Source organism: Carica papaya, chloroplast (genome assembly GCF_054855325.1).
Source record: "Carica papaya chloroplast, complete genome".
Lineage (NCBI taxonomy): Eukaryota > Viridiplantae > Streptophyta > Magnoliopsida > Brassicales > Caricaceae > Carica > Carica papaya.
The window spans coordinates 115,001-132,500 of NC_010323.1; the positions used below are offsets into that span (position 1 = coordinate 115,001).

Here is a 17,500-nt window from a genome sequence, read left to right on the forward strand (position 1 = left end):
AAATCGATGAAACGGAAGAGATCCGAGTGAATGGAAAGGAAAAAAAAAATAAGGATGATGAATTTAAATTTAAAATAAAATTTAATTAAAATTAATAAAATTAAAGTGAAAGATTCTTCTTAGATTAGTAGATTAGAAGAAATTCAATAAATTTAAAAAGTAGTAAATAAATAAAAAAATTAATACATAGAACAAATACAATAATAGATAAGAAGAGATGCGACTTCCCCCGACATATTTTATGCCTTCTCCTATAAAGAAACTCGTAATACCTACCCCATTTGTAATTCCATCAATTACTCGTCTATCAAAAAAATGAGTTAGTTCCGCTAATCCTCTTATACCCCCAGTTAAAGATATTGTATAAAAAGTATCTATGTAACCACGATTATACGACCAATCATATATAAAATTGATTATTTTGTCCCACAGAATTCTCTTAGGACCCCTTTTTGCAAATGAATTAAGTAAGTTTAAATTCTGTAAAGATGAATAAGCAGGCTTATATAAAAAAAATGCTATAAATATTCCGAAAAAAGCTATACTGACTGAAAAGGTTGCATTTTTAAAAAATTCATACCAATCTACAAAATCATTTGAATTTTGATGTAAAAGGTTTATAGACGGAGTTAACAATTTTGATAATATATCAAAATCTATTCCTTCTTGATTGAAAGGAATTCCTATGGCTCCAACAAACAAAGTAAATAGAACCAATATAAGCATCGGAAATAGGATAGTATTGTCCGATTCATGGGGATAAGAGAAAGTTGTTTTAACGGCAAAATGAGGAATAGAAAGAAAAGTTCTATTTCTTACATTACTACCAATTTGATATGCCTTCTTCCAAAAAAAAGTAGCTCTTTCGTTGTTATTCATTGTTAATAAAGGTACTAAACAAAAATTTCTGTTAATTGGTTTTGCTTCTTCTTTACCCCATATAGATATTGAATAGAAAGAGCTACTTTTTTTGCCACTGTAATTTTGAAAATGAATGTTTAAATGCCCATCAAAAGTAAGTAAATAGATCCGAAACATATAAAAGGCGGTTAATCCGGCCGTGGAACAAGCTATTACTGCAAAAATTGGTGAATACAACCAACTATCATTGAGAATTTCATCTTTGGACCAAAAACAAGCAAGGGGCGGAATACCACAAAGGGAAAGCGTACCTAATAAAAAAGTGGTTTTTGTAATTGGTACATGCTTTGTTAAACCACCCATAAGAACCATATTCTGGCTTTTAACTGGAGAATATCCAACAACAGCTTCCATTGAATGAATAATTGATCCGGATCCTAAAAACAACAATGCTTTTGAATAAGCATGAGTAATCAAATGAAATAAAGCGGCTCGATAAGAGCCCATACCTAGAGCTAACATCATATAACCCAATTGAGACATTGTAGAATAGGCTAACCCTCTCTTAATATCTTTTTGAGCAAGAGCTAAAGTAGCTCCTAATAATACTGTTATTATACCTATCAAAGAAATTAGATACATTATGTAAGGTATGCCTATGAAAAGAGGAAGAAGCCGAGCTACAAGAAAAATTCCTGCCGCTACCATAGTAGCAGCATGTATAAGAGCCGAAATAGGAGTAGGACCTTCCATCGCATCAGGTAACCATACATGAAGAGGGAATTGGGCGGATTTAGCAACTGGGCCCGCAAATAATAGAAAAGCACACAAAGTAACGAATAAAAAATGAACCTGATTATTATAAATCAAGTTATTGAATATTTCGAACAAATCCTGAAATTCGAAACTACCCGTTATCCAATAAAGACCTAAGATTCCTAATAATAAACCAAAATCCCCTACACGATTAGTTACAAAGGCTTTTTGACAAGCATTTGCTGCAATAGGTCGTGTGAACCAAAAACCTATTAATAAATAAGAACACATTCCGACTAATTCCCAAAAAATATAAACTTGTATCAAATTAGAACTAGTAACTAATCCCAACATTGAAGTATTGAAAAAACTCATATAAGCAAAAAATCTCAAATACCCTTGATCATGAGACATATAACTGTCACTATAAATAAGAACCAAAATTCCAACAGTAGTGATTAATATTGACATAATAGAAGTAAGTGGATCAATCAAGTTGCCAAACTCGAAAGAAAATTCATTATTTATGGTCCAAGACCATACATATTGATAGGCGGAACTTCCAGTTATTTGTTGAATAGAGAGATCGATCGAAAAGATCATAACTATACTTAACAAAAAAATACTAAGAAAAGCCCACATACGGCGAAGATTTTTTGTTGCCGTCGGAAAAAGTAGAAGTCCCATTCCTAGTAAAATCGGAACTGGAAGTGGAATGAAAGGGATCATCCATGAATATTGATATATATGTTCCATAAAAAACCTTTTATTTTATTCTTAATTAATTATTTCTGATTCACCAGTTCTTATCTTTTTTTCAAAGGGGGCAATAAAAAAAATCAAGATATTTCAGGAATTTTTTTTCTATTTGGAATTTGTTTGAATATTTCCCCAATACTTTAAAAATATTCAAATCAAGAAATTAGAAGGAGTTAAATGATATGACTAAGTTAATAGTAAAAAATAAATAATTACTTTTTTAATTAAGCAAGATTTTTAGAAAGATATAATAAAATTCAATTAGAATTACGTATTACAATAATTTATATATATATCAAGAATAGAATAAAGATTTACACTACAAAAAAGTACTTGATATGACTCATAATTATAGGATGGACAAAGACGTTACCCAAGAAAATCAAAACTAGTTATTTTGTTTATTCAGAATCATTAACTAGTTCATTGTGGAACTTATTGATTGTCTTCCATTACATACAATAAATGATACTTATACTTGTAAGAAAGACTATTATATTCGACATTTTTTTTTTGAAGATAGTATATATAATCTAAAGAATAAAATAAATATAAATTATAATCTAAAGAAAAAAAGAAATATAAATAGATACGGAAATAGATAGACGGATAAGGCATAGGAAAGAACGATTCGTTTTGAACAATAGATGTCTTTCACATCCAACTATAGCATTGAATAACCTTTTTCATTTTTGAATGGCAGTTCCAAAAAAACGTACTTCTATATCAAAAAAGCGTATTCGTAAAAATCTTTGGAAAAAGAAGGGATATTGGGCAGCGTTGAAAGCTTTTTCATTGGCGAAATCTCTTTCTACAGGGAATTCAAAAAGTTTTTTTGTACGACAAATAAATAACAAAACATTAGAATAATCTGAATTGGCCTAACTTGAACTTGAAAAGGTAATTTATTTTAGAATCCACTTTATCTTTATAATATAGAAGTTAATATAGAAGTAATGAATAGAAAAGGAATGATTTCCATTCCCTAATGGTTTGAACTGATCGATTTTATTTACTGAATTCCAAAATAAAATAGAAAATAAAGCTTTTCTATCATTTTTTAGAAAAATAAAGACAAGATATAAGGTTTCACCCTTTATTATTTAATATAATATGTTTTTTTTTTCATTTCTTGGATGGGGATTGTTATTTTCCCCATCACCCACTTGTGAAATAATAAATATAAGAACTTTTTCTATTTCTACCCTTTTTTTTTATTTATACTATAGAAGACGAAATCGAAAATCTTTAGTCAAAATCAATAGGTTTATTAAGTTGTTGAAATTCATTGATATTGATTAAGTTTCCATCTTGAAACTCTTCTAATTTTCTGAATCATTATTTCTCTGAATCATTATATACCTCTTGCTTCCAACCCAATTGAAAAAAGCACCTTTTCTAATCTAGCGGATATTCTATACGAATAATGTATCATTTTTAAGTGATCAAAAAAATTTTGTATAGAAAGATCAATCAAGATATTTCTAATTATTATTCTAATTTAGATTTAGAAAGCATTTTTCATTTTTTTGGAAGTATGAATTAGGATAGAAATCAAAACTTTACTTTTTTTATATAATATATTCAACCCAATACCTAATTAGTTTGATAAATTCTAACACAAATTAACAACGAAAACCTCTAGGCATTAATACAAAGCTATGCAAAAATTACATAAAACCTTTCATTTCAAATTGTTGGATGTCGTGCTGAAATTGTGATCTGTAAAAAATCATCTTTTTTTTTATTCATTCAATTGATAAAAAATAGATTTATAGATTTAAAAAATCATATAAATGAGAAATAAATCATTAAGAAATGAAAAAAAAACATTTTTTTTGAGTTCTATTCCTGGATTGAACTTTAGTTACAAGAGTTCTATTTTAGAAAAAAACATAAACTACAAAAACTTTAAACTACAAAAACTTTTGTTTGTTGTTAATTTACAAACTCTTAAAAAAGTAAAAATATGTTATCTAAAAAAAAGATAATTATCTTATTATTTATTATTAAGGCTCGATGTTGGAATCGAACCCTCAAATCCCTTTTTAAAAAAGAGTTTTTATTCATCAAATCTTTCCGAAATTGCATTGAATTGACTCTTTCAATCTCGACGATTGAATAAAAAAAGGTTATTATGATTTTGAACAAGCCGCTATGGTGAAATTGGTAGACACGCTGCTCTTAGGAAGCAGTGCTAGAGCATCTCGGTTCGAGTCCGAGTAGCGGCATAGCATCTTCTAAAAGAGATAGAATAAGTTCTATAATGAATTCAATTCCCGATTTCCATTCCGGATAATCGGAGGGCCTTCACTTTTTTAAGAACTTTTATGATTTTTTCAACATTAGAGCATATATTAATTCATATATCTTTTTCGGTCGTTTCAATTGTAATTACAATTTATTTTTTAACCTTATTAGTCGATGAAATTGTAGGACTGTATGATTCATCAGACAAGGGCATGATAGTTACCTTTTTTTGTATAACAGGCTTATTAGCCGCTCGCTGGATTTATTCGGGACATTTTCCATTAAGTAATTTATATGAATCATTAATCTTTCTTTCATGGAGTTTCTCCATTATTCATATGGTTTGCTATTTTAATAAAAAGCATAAAAATAATTTAAACGCAATAACCGGGCCAAGTGCTATTTTGACCCAAGGGTTTGCTACTTCGGGTCTTTTAAACAAAATGTCTCAATCCGTAATATTAGTACCTGCTCTCCAATCCCAGTGGTTAATGATGCACGTAAGTATGATGGTATTAGGCTACGCCGCTCTGTTATGTGGATCATTATTATCAGTAGCTCTTCTAGTCATTACATTTCGAAAAGTCATAAGAATTTTTGGTAAAAGCAATAATTTTTTAAATGAGTCATTTTCTTTTGGTAAAATTCAATACATGAATGAAAGAAGCAATATTTTATTAAACACTTCTTTTCTTTCTTCTAGAAATTATTACAGGTATCAATTGATTCAACAATTGGATCATTGGAGTTATCGTATTATTAGTCTTGGGTTTATTTTTTTAACCATAGGCATTCTTTCAGGAGCAGTATGGGCTAATGAGGCATGGGGATCGTATTGGAATTGGGACCCAAAGGAAACTTGGGCCTTTATTACTTGGACCATATTCGCGATTTATTTACATATTCGAACAAATATCAATTTGGGAGGTATAAATTCTGCAATTGTGGCTTCTATGGGTTTTCTTATAATTTGGATATGCTATTTTGGGGTCAATCTATTAGGAATAGGTTTACATAGTTATGGTTCATTTACATTAACATAGAATTCAAGAATGGGACTGACAAATATAAAGATGGGATAGGATCCATATAAGTAAGAAAATTTAGCATAAGTCGTCAAGAACCTTTTGAATCAAGGAGTGTAGTGATTCAAAAGGTTCTCACACACGCCAAGCATGTCTGGTTACAATTCAATTTCCTTTTTTTATTCATGAAAAGAAAACTATCTATTAAAATAATTAGATAGAATAGCTTCAACCTTGTCACTTGATAGTGAGAGAAGGAAATCCGGATAAATACCAATACCTATTACGGGTAAAAGAATAGAGATCGAAACAAATAACTCTCGCGGCCCAGAATCAAAAAAAGAAAAGTTTTGGGCATTAATTAGCTTGTACCCATAGAACATTTGGCGTGACATAGATAATGAATAAATAGGAGTTAATATCATTCCAATTGCCATTACAAAAGTAATTAGTATTTTTGCCATTAAAAAATATTTCTGACTGGTAATTATTCCAAAAAAAACTATCAATTCTGCAACAAACCCACTCATGCCCGGTAATGCAAGGGAAGCCATCGATAAGATACTGAACATTGTGAATATTTTTGGCATTGAGATAGCCATTCCGCCCATTTCGTCGAGATAAACAAGACGTATTCTATCATAACTCGTTCCTGCCAAGAAAAAAAGTGCAGCGCCAATAAATCCATGAGAGACTATTTGTAAAATGGCTCCATTGAGTCCTGGGTCGGTTATAGAACCAATTCCTATAATTATGAAACCCATATGAGATACAGAAGAATAGGCTATTCTTTTTTTTAAATTACGTTGACCAGAAGATGTTGAAGCTGCATAAATTATTTGCATTGTACCTACAACCACCAACCAGGGAGAAAATAGAGAATGAGCATGTGGTAATAATTCCATATTGATTCGAACCAATCCATATGCTCCCATTTTTAATAAGATTCCGGCGAGAAGCATACAAGTACTGTAATGTGCCTCTCCATGGGTGTCTGGTAACCATGTATGTAAGGGTATAATCGGTGATTTGACAGCAAAAGCAATAAGAAATCCAATATAGAATATTATTTCTAGTGCGATCGGATACGATTGATTAGTTAATGTTTCAAAATTTAATGTTGGTTCAGTGGAACCATATAAACCAATACCCAAAACTCCTATTAATAGAAAAATGGAACCTCCCGCAGTGTACAAAATAAACTTTGTAGCTGAATACAGACGTTTCTTTCCACCCCACATGGAAAGAAGTAGATAAACGGGAATTAATTCTAACTCCCACATGAGGAAAAAAAGTAAAAGATCTCGAGACGAAAATGATCCTATTTGACCGCTGTACATTGCTAACATCAGAAAATGGAATAATCGGGAATCTCGAGTAACAGGCCAAGCCGCTAAGGTAGCTAAAGTAGTGATAAATCCTGTCAGTAAAATAGGTCCTATAGAAAGTCCATCTATTCCCAATCTCCAGTAAAAATCAAAAAAATTGATCCATTTATAATCTTCCGTCAACTGAACTAAGGGATCGTCCAATTGAAAATGATAACAAAACGCATAGGTCGTTAGAAGAAGTTCTAAGACGCATATACATATTGTATACCACCGAATCACCTTATTTCCTCTATGAGGTAGAAAAAAAATTAACGAACCTGCGGATATCGGCAAAACTACAATTATTGTTAACCAAGGAAAATAATTCGTGGTAAAGACAAGATATGCTTGGACCAAAAAACCCGTACTCAAAAAAAATTTCATTTTTTTTGAGTACGGGTTTTTGTCAGTAAAAAAAATCAAATGTATTCAAGTGAGATTTTCTCGAACGTATCAATAAGCTAGACCCATGCTTCGAGTTGTTTCAGGCCCTAAATAAACTCGAACACTCAAGAAATCCGTTGGACATGCGGATTCACATCTCTTACACCCAACACAGTCCTCTGTTCTTGGAGCGGAAGCAATTTGCTTAGCTTTACATCCGTCCCAAGGTATCATTTCTAATACATCTGTGGGGCATGCTCGGACACATTGAGTACATCCTATACATGTATCATAAATTTTTACTGAATGTGACATAGGATCTATAAATTTTTGAATGTCATAAATTTTCAATCTAGTAAACTTGTAAATGAATCATATATTTAAACACTAGATGAATCAATGATTTACTTTACCAGAAATTTTCTAATCGATTTATTTCTGGATCAACTAATAAGAGAAGGCCAAGATACTTTGATTTCTTACGTTTTCACAAATCTAATCTATTAGGTTACAACGTATTATACATGTTAATTCTCAAATTGATGAATATTATCATTCTATGATTAATGCTACTTATTCAACAAAGTTGATTGGTTGATACGAGTTGATTTTCTGTTACGATAAATTGACGAAACAATAGCTGATCCAATAGCTGCTTCAGCGGCTGCAATTGCTATAACAAAAATTGAGAAAATATCCCCCTTTAATTGGCGCTTATCAAAAAAATCAGAAAACGTTACAAAATTCATATTAACCGCATTCAGTATAAGTTCAAGACACATAAGGGCCCTAACCATATTTCGACTCGTAATCAATCCATAAATACCGATAGAAAATAAATAGGCACTCAAAACAAGTACATGTTCGAGTAGCATTGACCAACTCCTTATCAATTTTGATTCATTTCAATATGACCAATACAATAATTCAACAGATTCGATTGACTAGAATATAACAAGTACGGACAAAAAGAATATATTGGTAATAGAGCAAAAAAAAGCATTTCTATTTTCGACATGGATAGTATTCAAATAGAATTGAAGAGAAATGGATGTGATAAGACAGAAAAAAGTTTTCTTTTGATTGCTCTTTCTAATTATAAAGATTTCTTACTGACGAGCCACAGCAATTGCACCTATCAAAGCAACTAAAAGAATTATCGAAATGAGTTCAAATGGAAGAAAAAAATCTGTTGATAAATGAATTCCAATTTGTTGACTACTACTTATCAAATCTTGCTCTAGAATCTGATTTAATCTTGTAGTCCAAATAACCCCGTACCATGACGTATCCAGAATAGTAGTAATTAACGAAAGAAAAATACTTGTACAAACCAAGGAAGTAATCCCATCCCCAATGGTCCAGAGATTAAAATCTCTGTAATATTCTGAACCATTCATGAACATTACAGCAAATATGATTAAAACATTTATGGCCCCCACGTAAATAAGGAGCTGTGCAGCAGCTACAAAATGGGAATTTGATAGAATATAGAATAAGGATATACAAGCAAGAACAAATCCTAATGAAAAGGCAGAATAAATTGGGTTGGGAAATAATACCACTCCCAGACCTCCTAATATAAGACCTGATCCCAGAAAAACTAAAAGAAAATCATGTATTGGTCCAAGCAAATCCATTATAATATGTAAAAAAAGAGATAAATAAATCGAAATGCTTTTCATGACCTTATTGACCTGACCAGGAAATTTTTTTATGATACGTTCCTAATTGAATTAAATTCTAATTCAATATAATGGGCGTGAATTGATGTAGGTACAGGTCCAATTATTGGACAATTTCCTTCTTTTTTTTATTCACTTTTTTTTATTCAAAAGGGTATTTTCAACCTATATATTTCAAAATAATTACATTACAGATATATTAGATTAATAGAATAGCTTTTCAATAAAAATTAAGTCGTAAGTCTCCTCAACCAATTTATAGTCGGAATTTTTAGTTATTGACCAAGCAAAGAGAAAGACCTCATTCTTTTCTTTTAAACCAAAAACGAACCTTAGTAATTTAAAATGACTCCTTAATGAAATTAAGAGGTTTACCCATTTTTTCTTTGAGGCGAATTCAAAATAGTTCGAATTGTATAATCGTCAATTACTGACATTGGTAAACGACCTAAAGCAATTTGATTATAATTCAATTCGTGACGATCATAAGTAGAAAGTTCATATTCTTCAGTCATTGATAAACAATTTGTTGGACAATACTCAACACAGTTACCACAAAATATACAGATTCCGAAATCAATACTGTAATTAAGCAATCGTTTCTTTCGAATATCAGTTTCAAATTTCCAATCAACAACAGGCAGATTTATAGGGCATACCCGAACACATACTTCACAAGCAATGCATTTATCGAATTCAAAATGGATTCGACCACGGAAACGCTCCGATGTTATTAATTTTTCATAAGGATATTGAATAGTTACAGGTAAACGATTTGCGTGGGATAGGGTAATTATGAAACCTTGCCCAATGTACCTTGCGGCTCGTATTGTTTGTTGACCATAATTCATGAACCCAGTTACCATAGGGAACATATCGTAAATATCTATGAATAGAATAATTTTATCTTTGTTTCTTTCTCTTGTTTGAACCAAGTTATCAATGTCATATTACTTTTTGCTTTAGAGTGAAAGGAGTTGGGACGAAGTTGTTAATAATAGATTGCCCAGAGAAATAGGTAAAAGAAATTTCCATCCAAGATTTAATAGTTGGTCCATTCTTAGCCTAGGTAAAGTCCATCTTGTTGCGATAGAAATGAACAAGAACAAATAAGTTTTCGCTAATGTAATAAAGATACCGATTGTTGTTCCAAGGATTCCATCCATTTCAAATAGCTCAGGAACGAATATGTATGGAATAGAAATATTCCAACCACCCAAGTATAGAACTGTTACAAATAACGAAGAAACTAATAGATTTAAATAGGAAGCAACGTAAAATAAACCAAATTTGATACCTGAATATTCGGTTTGATAACCTGCTACTAATTCTTCTTCTGCTTCTGGTAAATCAAAAGGTAACCTCTCACATTCTGCTAGGGAAGAAATTAGAAAAATGATAAACCCTATGGGTTGTCGCCACAAATTCCACCCCCAAAAACCATATTTTGACTGCGCCTCAACTATATCAACTGTACTTGAACTGTTAGATAATCATAGTCGGTGATAACATCACTGTTACCATCGCTATTACAAAACCGTACATGAGGTTTTAGCCTCATACGGCTCCTCGAGGGCCACAAATAAATCTAAGGACCGGATTAGTATTATTTATCTTGTTGATACGGTTGTAGAATAGATGAAATCAAAATCTATCGAAAGGCCCCTAATTATACCAATGGAATTCTGTCTGCTATAACTATAATAAAAAAGTGCTTCTGAATTCATCTCATCCCTTAAAAAGTTCCATTTTGATTTGTTGAGTAATAACTTAATCCTTCAATAAAATACTCCTTGTAGAAATATCAATAAGTATTTCAGCTCATCGTTTTCGATTACGAAAAAGAATTAGACATTCTATTAGTTCATGACTTATGACACAAATTTGATTTCTCGAAATATATGAAAGAAAGACTAAAATAAAAAAGATCTCTTTTTTTTTTCGTTCCTATTCTTCTTTCTGAGAAAAAGTGAAAAAGTTGGTGGGCTAAAATAATAAAGGATTATTTCGTTTCTGATAGTCATTGCTTTAATCGGTGGATAGGAGCATACTCTGGATCGGAATCATGGGGAGTACTGCCTCATCATTTCTACTAACTTAAAGCCCCAATTAGCATTCTTTTAAATTCAAAAATTTCTGTATGTAATCTCCATTACTAATCCTTTGTGTATTTTGGTGTTCCTAATCATCCACTCGTTTTTGCTCAATCCCCCGCTTGGTACTACATGTATGGTAATCTATACAAACGATAGCGAAAACTCCATGCGGAGGATCTTTTGAACCCGCTTCAAGTCAGGATGACTAATCAACCAATCTTGGGGTAAAGTGCCTCTTCAACTTATGTTTACTTCCGCTTAACTCTTGTACGTAGAAAATGAGACTAAATTTTTGATTTTTACTGCCAATTTATAAGCTGTTTTCTTTCACTCATATAACTATCTAATTTACTTTATTAATCCCAAAGATGAATAATGAAGATATTTATTCAATTTATTTAACTTATTTTTCTAGAACGAAAGGCATAGGGAAAAGAAAAGTTTATGTTTCAACGAATCACACGTAGAGATATTGATAAAACACATAGAGTTAATGGTATTTCATAACTAATTGATTGAGCAGCAGCTCGCAGACCACCTAAAAAAGAATATTTATTATTTGATCCATATCCTGACATAAGAAGTCCAATAGGAGCAATACTTGAGATGGCAATCCATAAAAAAATACCGATATTGAGATCCGCTAAAACAAGGTGATTGCCAAAAGGAATTACTGAATAACTTAGTAAAATTGATATAACTGCTATAGACGGTCCAATACTGAATAAACGAGTATTTCCTCTAGATGGAAGAAGATTCTCTTTGAAAAGTAGTTTTGTCCCATCTGCTAGAGCTTGAAGAATTCCCAAAGGACCGGCGTATTCAGGTCCAATACGTTGTTGTATCCCTGCAGATATTTCTCTTTCTAACCACACAATTACTAGTACACCTGTTGTGATCCCCAATACAAGAGCCAAAATAGGGACAAGCATCCATATGATTCCATAGAACTCTTTTAAAGATTCCAATCTGGAAAAAGAATTGATATCTTGTACTTCTATTGTATCAATTATCATTTTAACGATCAACTTCTCCCATAATGATATCTATACTACCGAGTATCGTCATAATATCAGCCAATTTCATTCTTTTAACTAGCTGAGGAAGAATTTGCAAATTAATAAAACCCGGTGGGCGAATTTTCCATCTCCAAGGAAAACCACTTTGATCCCCTATCAGAAAAATTCCCAATTCCCCCTTTGGAGCTTCGACTCTCACATACAGTTCTTGTTTTGGCAATTCAAAAGTAGGAGAAGGTTTTTTACTAATGAATCGATAGTCAAAATCATTCCACTCTGGATCCTTTTTTCTATCAAAACATCGGATTTCTAAATTCTCATAGGGGCCTCCTGGAATTCCTTCCAGAGCCTGTTGAATAATTTTTATGGATTCCGTCATTTCACTGATTCGCACTAAATAACGAGCTAATGAATCTCCTTCTTTTTGCCACTGGACTTCCCAATCAAATTCGTCGTAACACTCATAATGATCAACTTTACGAAGATCCCATTCTATCCCAGACGCGCGTAGCATTGGTCCGGATAAACCCCAATTTATTGCTTCTTCTCCACCAATAATGCCTACTCCTTCAACTCGTTCTAAAAAAATAGGATTTCGTGTAATAAGTTTTTGATATTCAGCAACCCCTGTTAAAAAATAATCGCAAAAATCCAAGCATTTATCTATCCAACCATGAGGTAGATCGGCCGCTATTCCTCCGATACGAAAATAATTATGCATCATTCTCATACCGGTGGCAGCTTCGAATAGATCATATACTAATTCTCGTTCTCTGAAAATATAGAAAAAGGGAGTCTGTGCACCAATATCTGCCATAAAAGGGCCAAGCCATAACAGATGAGAAGCTATACGACTCAATTCCAACATAATTACTCTAATATAGCTAGCTCTTTTAGGGACTTGAATATTTCCCAACTGTTCTGGTCCATTTACGGTTATTGCTTCTGTGAACATAGTAGCTAAATAATCCCACCGTGTTACATAAGGCAGATATTGTATAATTGTTCGATTTTCCGCAATTTTTTCCATTCCTCTGTGTAAATAACCTAATATTGGTTCACAGTCAATAACATCTTCACCATCTAGAGTAACGATTAGACGAAGAACACCATGCATTGATGGGTGGTGAGGTCCCATATTGACTATCATAAAGTCTTTTCCCGTGGCTGGTATATTCATAAGTTTTTCCTTAGATTCATTCTTACATGAATTGAATTGCCGAAAATGAAAGGAAGGTCATCAAAATTCAAGATCTAATAAATTAACTAATTCAAAAATGAAATTTTTTTTGATTCCCGAATATCCAACTGATTAATTAATTCTTTATAACGTACTCTATTTTTCTTTGACAAATAAGACAGCAGTCGTTGACGTTTTCCCAAAATTTTCCGTAGACCTCTCTGAGATAAATAGTCTTTTCTGTGCAATTCCAAATGTGAAGTAAGTCTTCGTATCTTATTGGTGAAACTGAATACTTGAAATTCAACAGACCCACTATTTTCTTTTTTTTTTTCTTGAAATGAGATGAATGAATTTTTTATCATAAAACAAAATCCCCCCCCTTTTCTTTTTAAGGATATGAATTTTACCGATCAGTAATAATAATGCTATTAATTTTTACATAATCATCTTAATGTAGTTATGAACTTGCTAAGTTTATCAAATTGAAAATTAGATGATTCATTTTCAATTTGATTCAGATAGGTATACAAAAAAGGATGGTATATTTCTTTAAAATGAAAAGAGAAAATGCAATTTTAGATCTAAACGAAAATCAAAAGATTCTGTTGATTCATTTATAGATCTAATTGATATGTATATCATTAAATTTATATCATGTATCAGAATGGAATCTAAGACAATCCATGTGTGCATGCATTTGGTTTCATCTAGCCGAAATGGTACATGATATATAGAAAAATGTACTATCAAGGAGTTTTTAATCGCGGATACATATGTATCCTTATCATACTGAAACGACTACCATTATTAGTATTAAACCAATAGCGATTCATACAAGCTAAATCTTCTAATCGAAAATTGGGCCAAAGAAAGAACTTTGATTTAATTAGGGTATTTTTATTTCTATCAAAATCTTTGGTTGTATTCAAAACTTGACCACAGTTTTTTATGTTATTGTGAAATTTTGTCTTTCTACGCATATCATTTCTATTCTTTGAATTGAAACAAATTAGAATTCGAAATTCTCTACGACATTTAGGGGATAAAATATTTTCAGGGACAAGGAAATCATAATGATTTTTTTCTCTATTTCCAGTCATTCTTTGATGTCTTGCAATGGATTCATCAAAATTCTTTTTATCAACATAGTTTTTTTCTTGGTATCTTTGCTTTATTTGGGGCTTATTCTTATCACCCAATGAAATACCTATGGTTTGATATATAATAAATTGTCCATCGTTTTTGACAGACAAACGGACTGGTTCGATAATCAATATTCCCTTTTTCATTAATTCTGGAAGAGTTAAATCCTTCTGAATCATCAGGATATCTAGACTCAGTTCTCCCCTTTGAATAGAAGATATAGTAATTTCTCTTGGATTTATCAGTCTAAGCAAGAGACAATATACTTTGATATTATTGATAATTCTTTCATTTAAAGAATCATTCCATCTCAATTGAAAACGCAAATATCTTTTTAGGAAGAAATGAAGTTCTGCTTCTGTATTGCTTTTGTATTGCTTTTTCTTTCTACGTTTTTTGATGTCTGATTCTGCATAATCTTCTTCAATATTTTTTTCTTGGTTTGAGAGAATTGATCCAAGATTCCCTTGTTTTTGTTCATCTGGTCCAAGCTCCCCTTGGTACGCGGGGTCTCTTTCTTCGTGATTTGGATTTTCGAATCCAAATCCAAGAAATTGTTTTTCATTCGATGATATAAAACCCTTTTTCTTTCCCGTGATGCTTTTATTAAGGTTTTCATTTTCATTAAAATTAAAAAGAAGTAAATTGCTTGGTATGATCCACGGTTTAATCTTATATGCATTATAAAGTAAGACAAATTCGGGAAAGAACCAAAGTTCTAGATTCGATAGACGACTTAGTATTTCTTCATTCATTCCCATCCAATCAAAAAAGAAACTTTTTGGATTGAAAGGTTTGATTTCTTGATCTTGATGAATTGTGAAATATAAAAGACCCTTCTTCTTATTAATTTTATCAATAATTTGATAATTATTAACTCCAGTCTTAATATTTTTATTACTCTTAGTATCGATATCAACCCACGACTCAATATCGACCTTGTTTCTAAGACAAAAGTTGAGAATTCTCCAATCTAAATATTTTCGATCCAGAATTTTCTCGCTATCAAAAATATGATCTTCTCCGAAATAATTAGAGACTAGATAATTATGGATAGGGATACCTACGAGGATATCAAAAAATTTCTGTTTATCCATGTTGTAATTAAAAAAAATCTTGTCTTTAGAATTAATAGATTTAGATGATAAAAGATCATATCTATCATTTTTTTTGAAATTCGATTTTTGATTCAGCAATGAGTCCACTTCAAAAGAGTTTTGTCTTTCGTAATGACTTAATTTGTCTTTTTCATATGAATCCCATTTGTTTAAATCTTTATTTTGAACTCTACAGTATTCTTTGACTCTATTTCGCCATTTTTCTGGTACTAATCTAGGCCATCTAATCTGAGGTAAATCATATTGATAATGACTTCTTAACCAGTTTTTCCATAGATTTTTTTCGTAATTAAAAGGGGGTTTATGTCTTAATTGGTAATCAAATATTCCTTGTTCTTCAAAAGAATCCTTTATTTCATTCTTAAGAAAAAAAGATGTTCCGTTATATTGATATTGAAGGACAGACCTTAACTTATACAAGTTAATAACTTTTATTTGTGATAATTTGTAAAATACATATGCTTGTGAGAAGGAGGATAGATTACAACAATTTTTTGAATTCTTATTTCTAATATTAGTATTAGAAAGTGAGTTTTTTATATTCGAAATAAATTGACTGGTATTTTTATTTGTTTTATTAATTCTTTCTTGATTTACTTCATTATTGTAAATGTATTTATCAAAATTTTTTTTTGTTGATTCAAGAAAAAGTTGTGTATTCATCCTTGGAATATTAACGATACATAGAAAAATATCTATATATATCCTTTCAATGAAAAATTTTATAAAATAATATGATTTACGAATTAATCGAGCATTTTTTCTTTTTAATATTTGCCAAATATTTTTTGATGATGCTAATATTTTAGCATGATAACTTGGTTTGTTAGAACTAATATTTATTTCTTGAGTTTGGGTTATAAATCCGTTTTTCTTCTCTTTTGTAATTTGTTCTATTTGATTTCTGATTGTACTTGCTCTATCAGTCAAATCTTTTATTTTGTTTTCTGTCAGGGAATAATTTGTCCACTCCATAGATCGAATTTGAACAGACGATTCGGGAATCATCTGATTACTAATTCTTGAATCTTTTTTCGTTTCACTCAATTCAGATATTTCTTTCAATCCAAATAATGGACTTCGGTTTCGTTTTGAAAATTCTTTTATTATTCCTTTTACAAATAGAAGGTTTGTACTGACCTGTTTTTTTGTTTCTTTTGAGACTTTTACAAATATTTTTGCTCTTTCTTTTAAAACCCTTAAACCCAGAAAATACTTAATTTTCAATTTTCTAATTTTTTTTTTCAATTCTTTAAAAAGAGGTTCAAAAAATGAAGGCCGTTTTCGGGGAGAACCAAAAGGCAATTCAGTTTCCATCCCCCAAACTGTTAAAAAACAAAAATCATTTTTTTCCCCCTTCCTCTTTTTGATTGGATCTTTATGAGGGGATCGTAATTTCGATCTGTGCCAAGGTTTAAGGCAAAAAGGGAATAGTATTTTTATCTGAATACCGTCTGTTAACCAGTTTTTTGGAAATTCTGTTTCTGATAATTGAACACCATTATAGGTACATTTAATATGCATTTCTCGATTCCAATCCTTTAAATCCTCAGACCATTCGGAAAATTGAAATAATAGCAGACGGGCGATATTTTTAACTATTATCAAGGAAGGTAATATAATATATTTTCTAAGAATCGATTGGGTTACTAAGACGAAACCTCTTAGAACTTGAGCAAATAAAAGACTATCCCAGGCTTCCGCTATTTCTATTCGTGTTTTTTCTTCTCTTTTGTATTGTTCTCTTTTGTCGTCTTCTTTTTTCTCAATTGTTTTTGTCTTTTCTTCTGTATAATCAGAATTTTTTTTTTCCTGGTTTGTCCGTATCCATATCCTATTTCTAAAAATGCG

The 17,500-nt window shown here is 31.1% G+C and overlaps 12 protein-coding genes and 1 non-coding gene across 13 annotated transcripts in view, besides 2 other annotated features; 3 read left to right on the top strand and 10 right to left on the bottom strand. All coding sequences in view use genetic code 11, as the record gives it.

Annotated features, from left to right (window-relative positions):
• Nucleotides 1–74: part of an inverted repeat (inverted repeat b (IRb)) that runs on past the window's edge.
• Nucleotides 75–17,500: part of a sequence feature (small single copy (SSC) region) that runs on past the window's edge.
• On the bottom strand, nt 133–2,373 carry ndhF (NADH dehydrogenase subunit 5). Its single transcript has one exon. It carries the CDS (start codon nt 2,371–2,373, stop codon nt 133–135), a length of 2,241 nt encoding a protein of 746 aa, YP_001671729.1.
• rpl32 (ribosomal protein L32) lies at nt 3,073–3,246 on the top strand. Its single transcript has one exon. The coding sequence runs from the start codon at nt 3,073–3,075 to the stop codon at nt 3,244–3,246; it is 174 nt and encodes a 57-aa protein (YP_001671730.1).
• Nucleotides 4,528–4,607, top strand: trnL-UAG. The gene has a single exon. It is a non-coding gene; the product is annotated as a tRNA-Leu (tRNA).
• ccsA (cytochrome c biogenesis protein) lies at nt 4,707–5,669 on the top strand. Its single transcript has one exon. It carries the CDS (start codon nt 4,707–4,709, stop codon nt 5,667–5,669), a length of 963 nt encoding a protein of 320 aa, YP_001671731.1.
• ndhD (NADH dehydrogenase subunit 4) lies at nt 5,849–7,351 on the bottom strand. The gene has a single exon. It carries the CDS (start codon nt 7,349–7,351, stop codon nt 5,849–5,851), a length of 1,503 nt encoding a protein of 500 aa, YP_001671732.1.
• Nucleotides 7,475–7,720, bottom strand: psaC (photosystem I subunit VII). The gene has a single exon. It carries the CDS (start codon nt 7,718–7,720, stop codon nt 7,475–7,477), a length of 246 nt encoding a protein of 81 aa, YP_001671733.1.
• On the bottom strand, nt 7,975–8,280 carry ndhE (NADH dehydrogenase subunit 4L). Its single transcript has one exon. It carries the CDS (start codon nt 8,278–8,280, stop codon nt 7,975–7,977), a length of 306 nt encoding a protein of 101 aa, YP_001671734.1.
• Nucleotides 8,515–9,045, bottom strand: ndhG (NADH dehydrogenase subunit 6). The gene has a single exon. The coding sequence runs from the start codon at nt 9,043–9,045 to the stop codon at nt 8,515–8,517; it is 531 nt and encodes a 176-aa protein (YP_001671735.1).
• On the bottom strand, nt 9,462–9,965 carry ndhI (NADH dehydrogenase subunit I). The gene has a single exon. The coding sequence runs from the start codon at nt 9,963–9,965 to the stop codon at nt 9,462–9,464; it is 504 nt and encodes a 167-aa protein (YP_001671736.1).
• On the bottom strand, nt 10,053–12,202 carry ndhA (NADH dehydrogenase subunit 1). Its single transcript has 2 exons — nt 11,650–12,202; nt 10,053–10,582 (listed from the first exon to the last, which is right to left on the bottom strand). The coding sequence occupies exons 1-2, from the start codon at nt 12,200–12,202 to the stop codon at nt 10,053–10,055; spliced, it is 1,083 nt and encodes a 360-aa protein (YP_001671737.1).
• On the bottom strand, nt 12,204–13,385 carry ndhH (NADH dehydrogenase subunit 7). The gene has a single exon. It carries the CDS (start codon nt 13,383–13,385, stop codon nt 12,204–12,206), a length of 1,182 nt encoding a protein of 393 aa, YP_001671738.1.
• Nucleotides 13,472–13,750, bottom strand: rps15 (ribosomal protein S15). The gene has a single exon. It carries the CDS (start codon nt 13,748–13,750, stop codon nt 13,472–13,474), a length of 279 nt encoding a protein of 92 aa, YP_001671739.1.
• Nucleotides 14,135–17,500, bottom strand: part of ycf1 — a 5,580-nt gene continuing 2,214 nt past the window's right edge. The window contains exon 1 of the mRNA in view: nt 14,135–17,500. This exon is cut by the window's right edge and continues 2,214 nt beyond it. Coding sequence (YP_001671740.1) covers nt 14,135–17,500 — 3,366 coding nt within the window.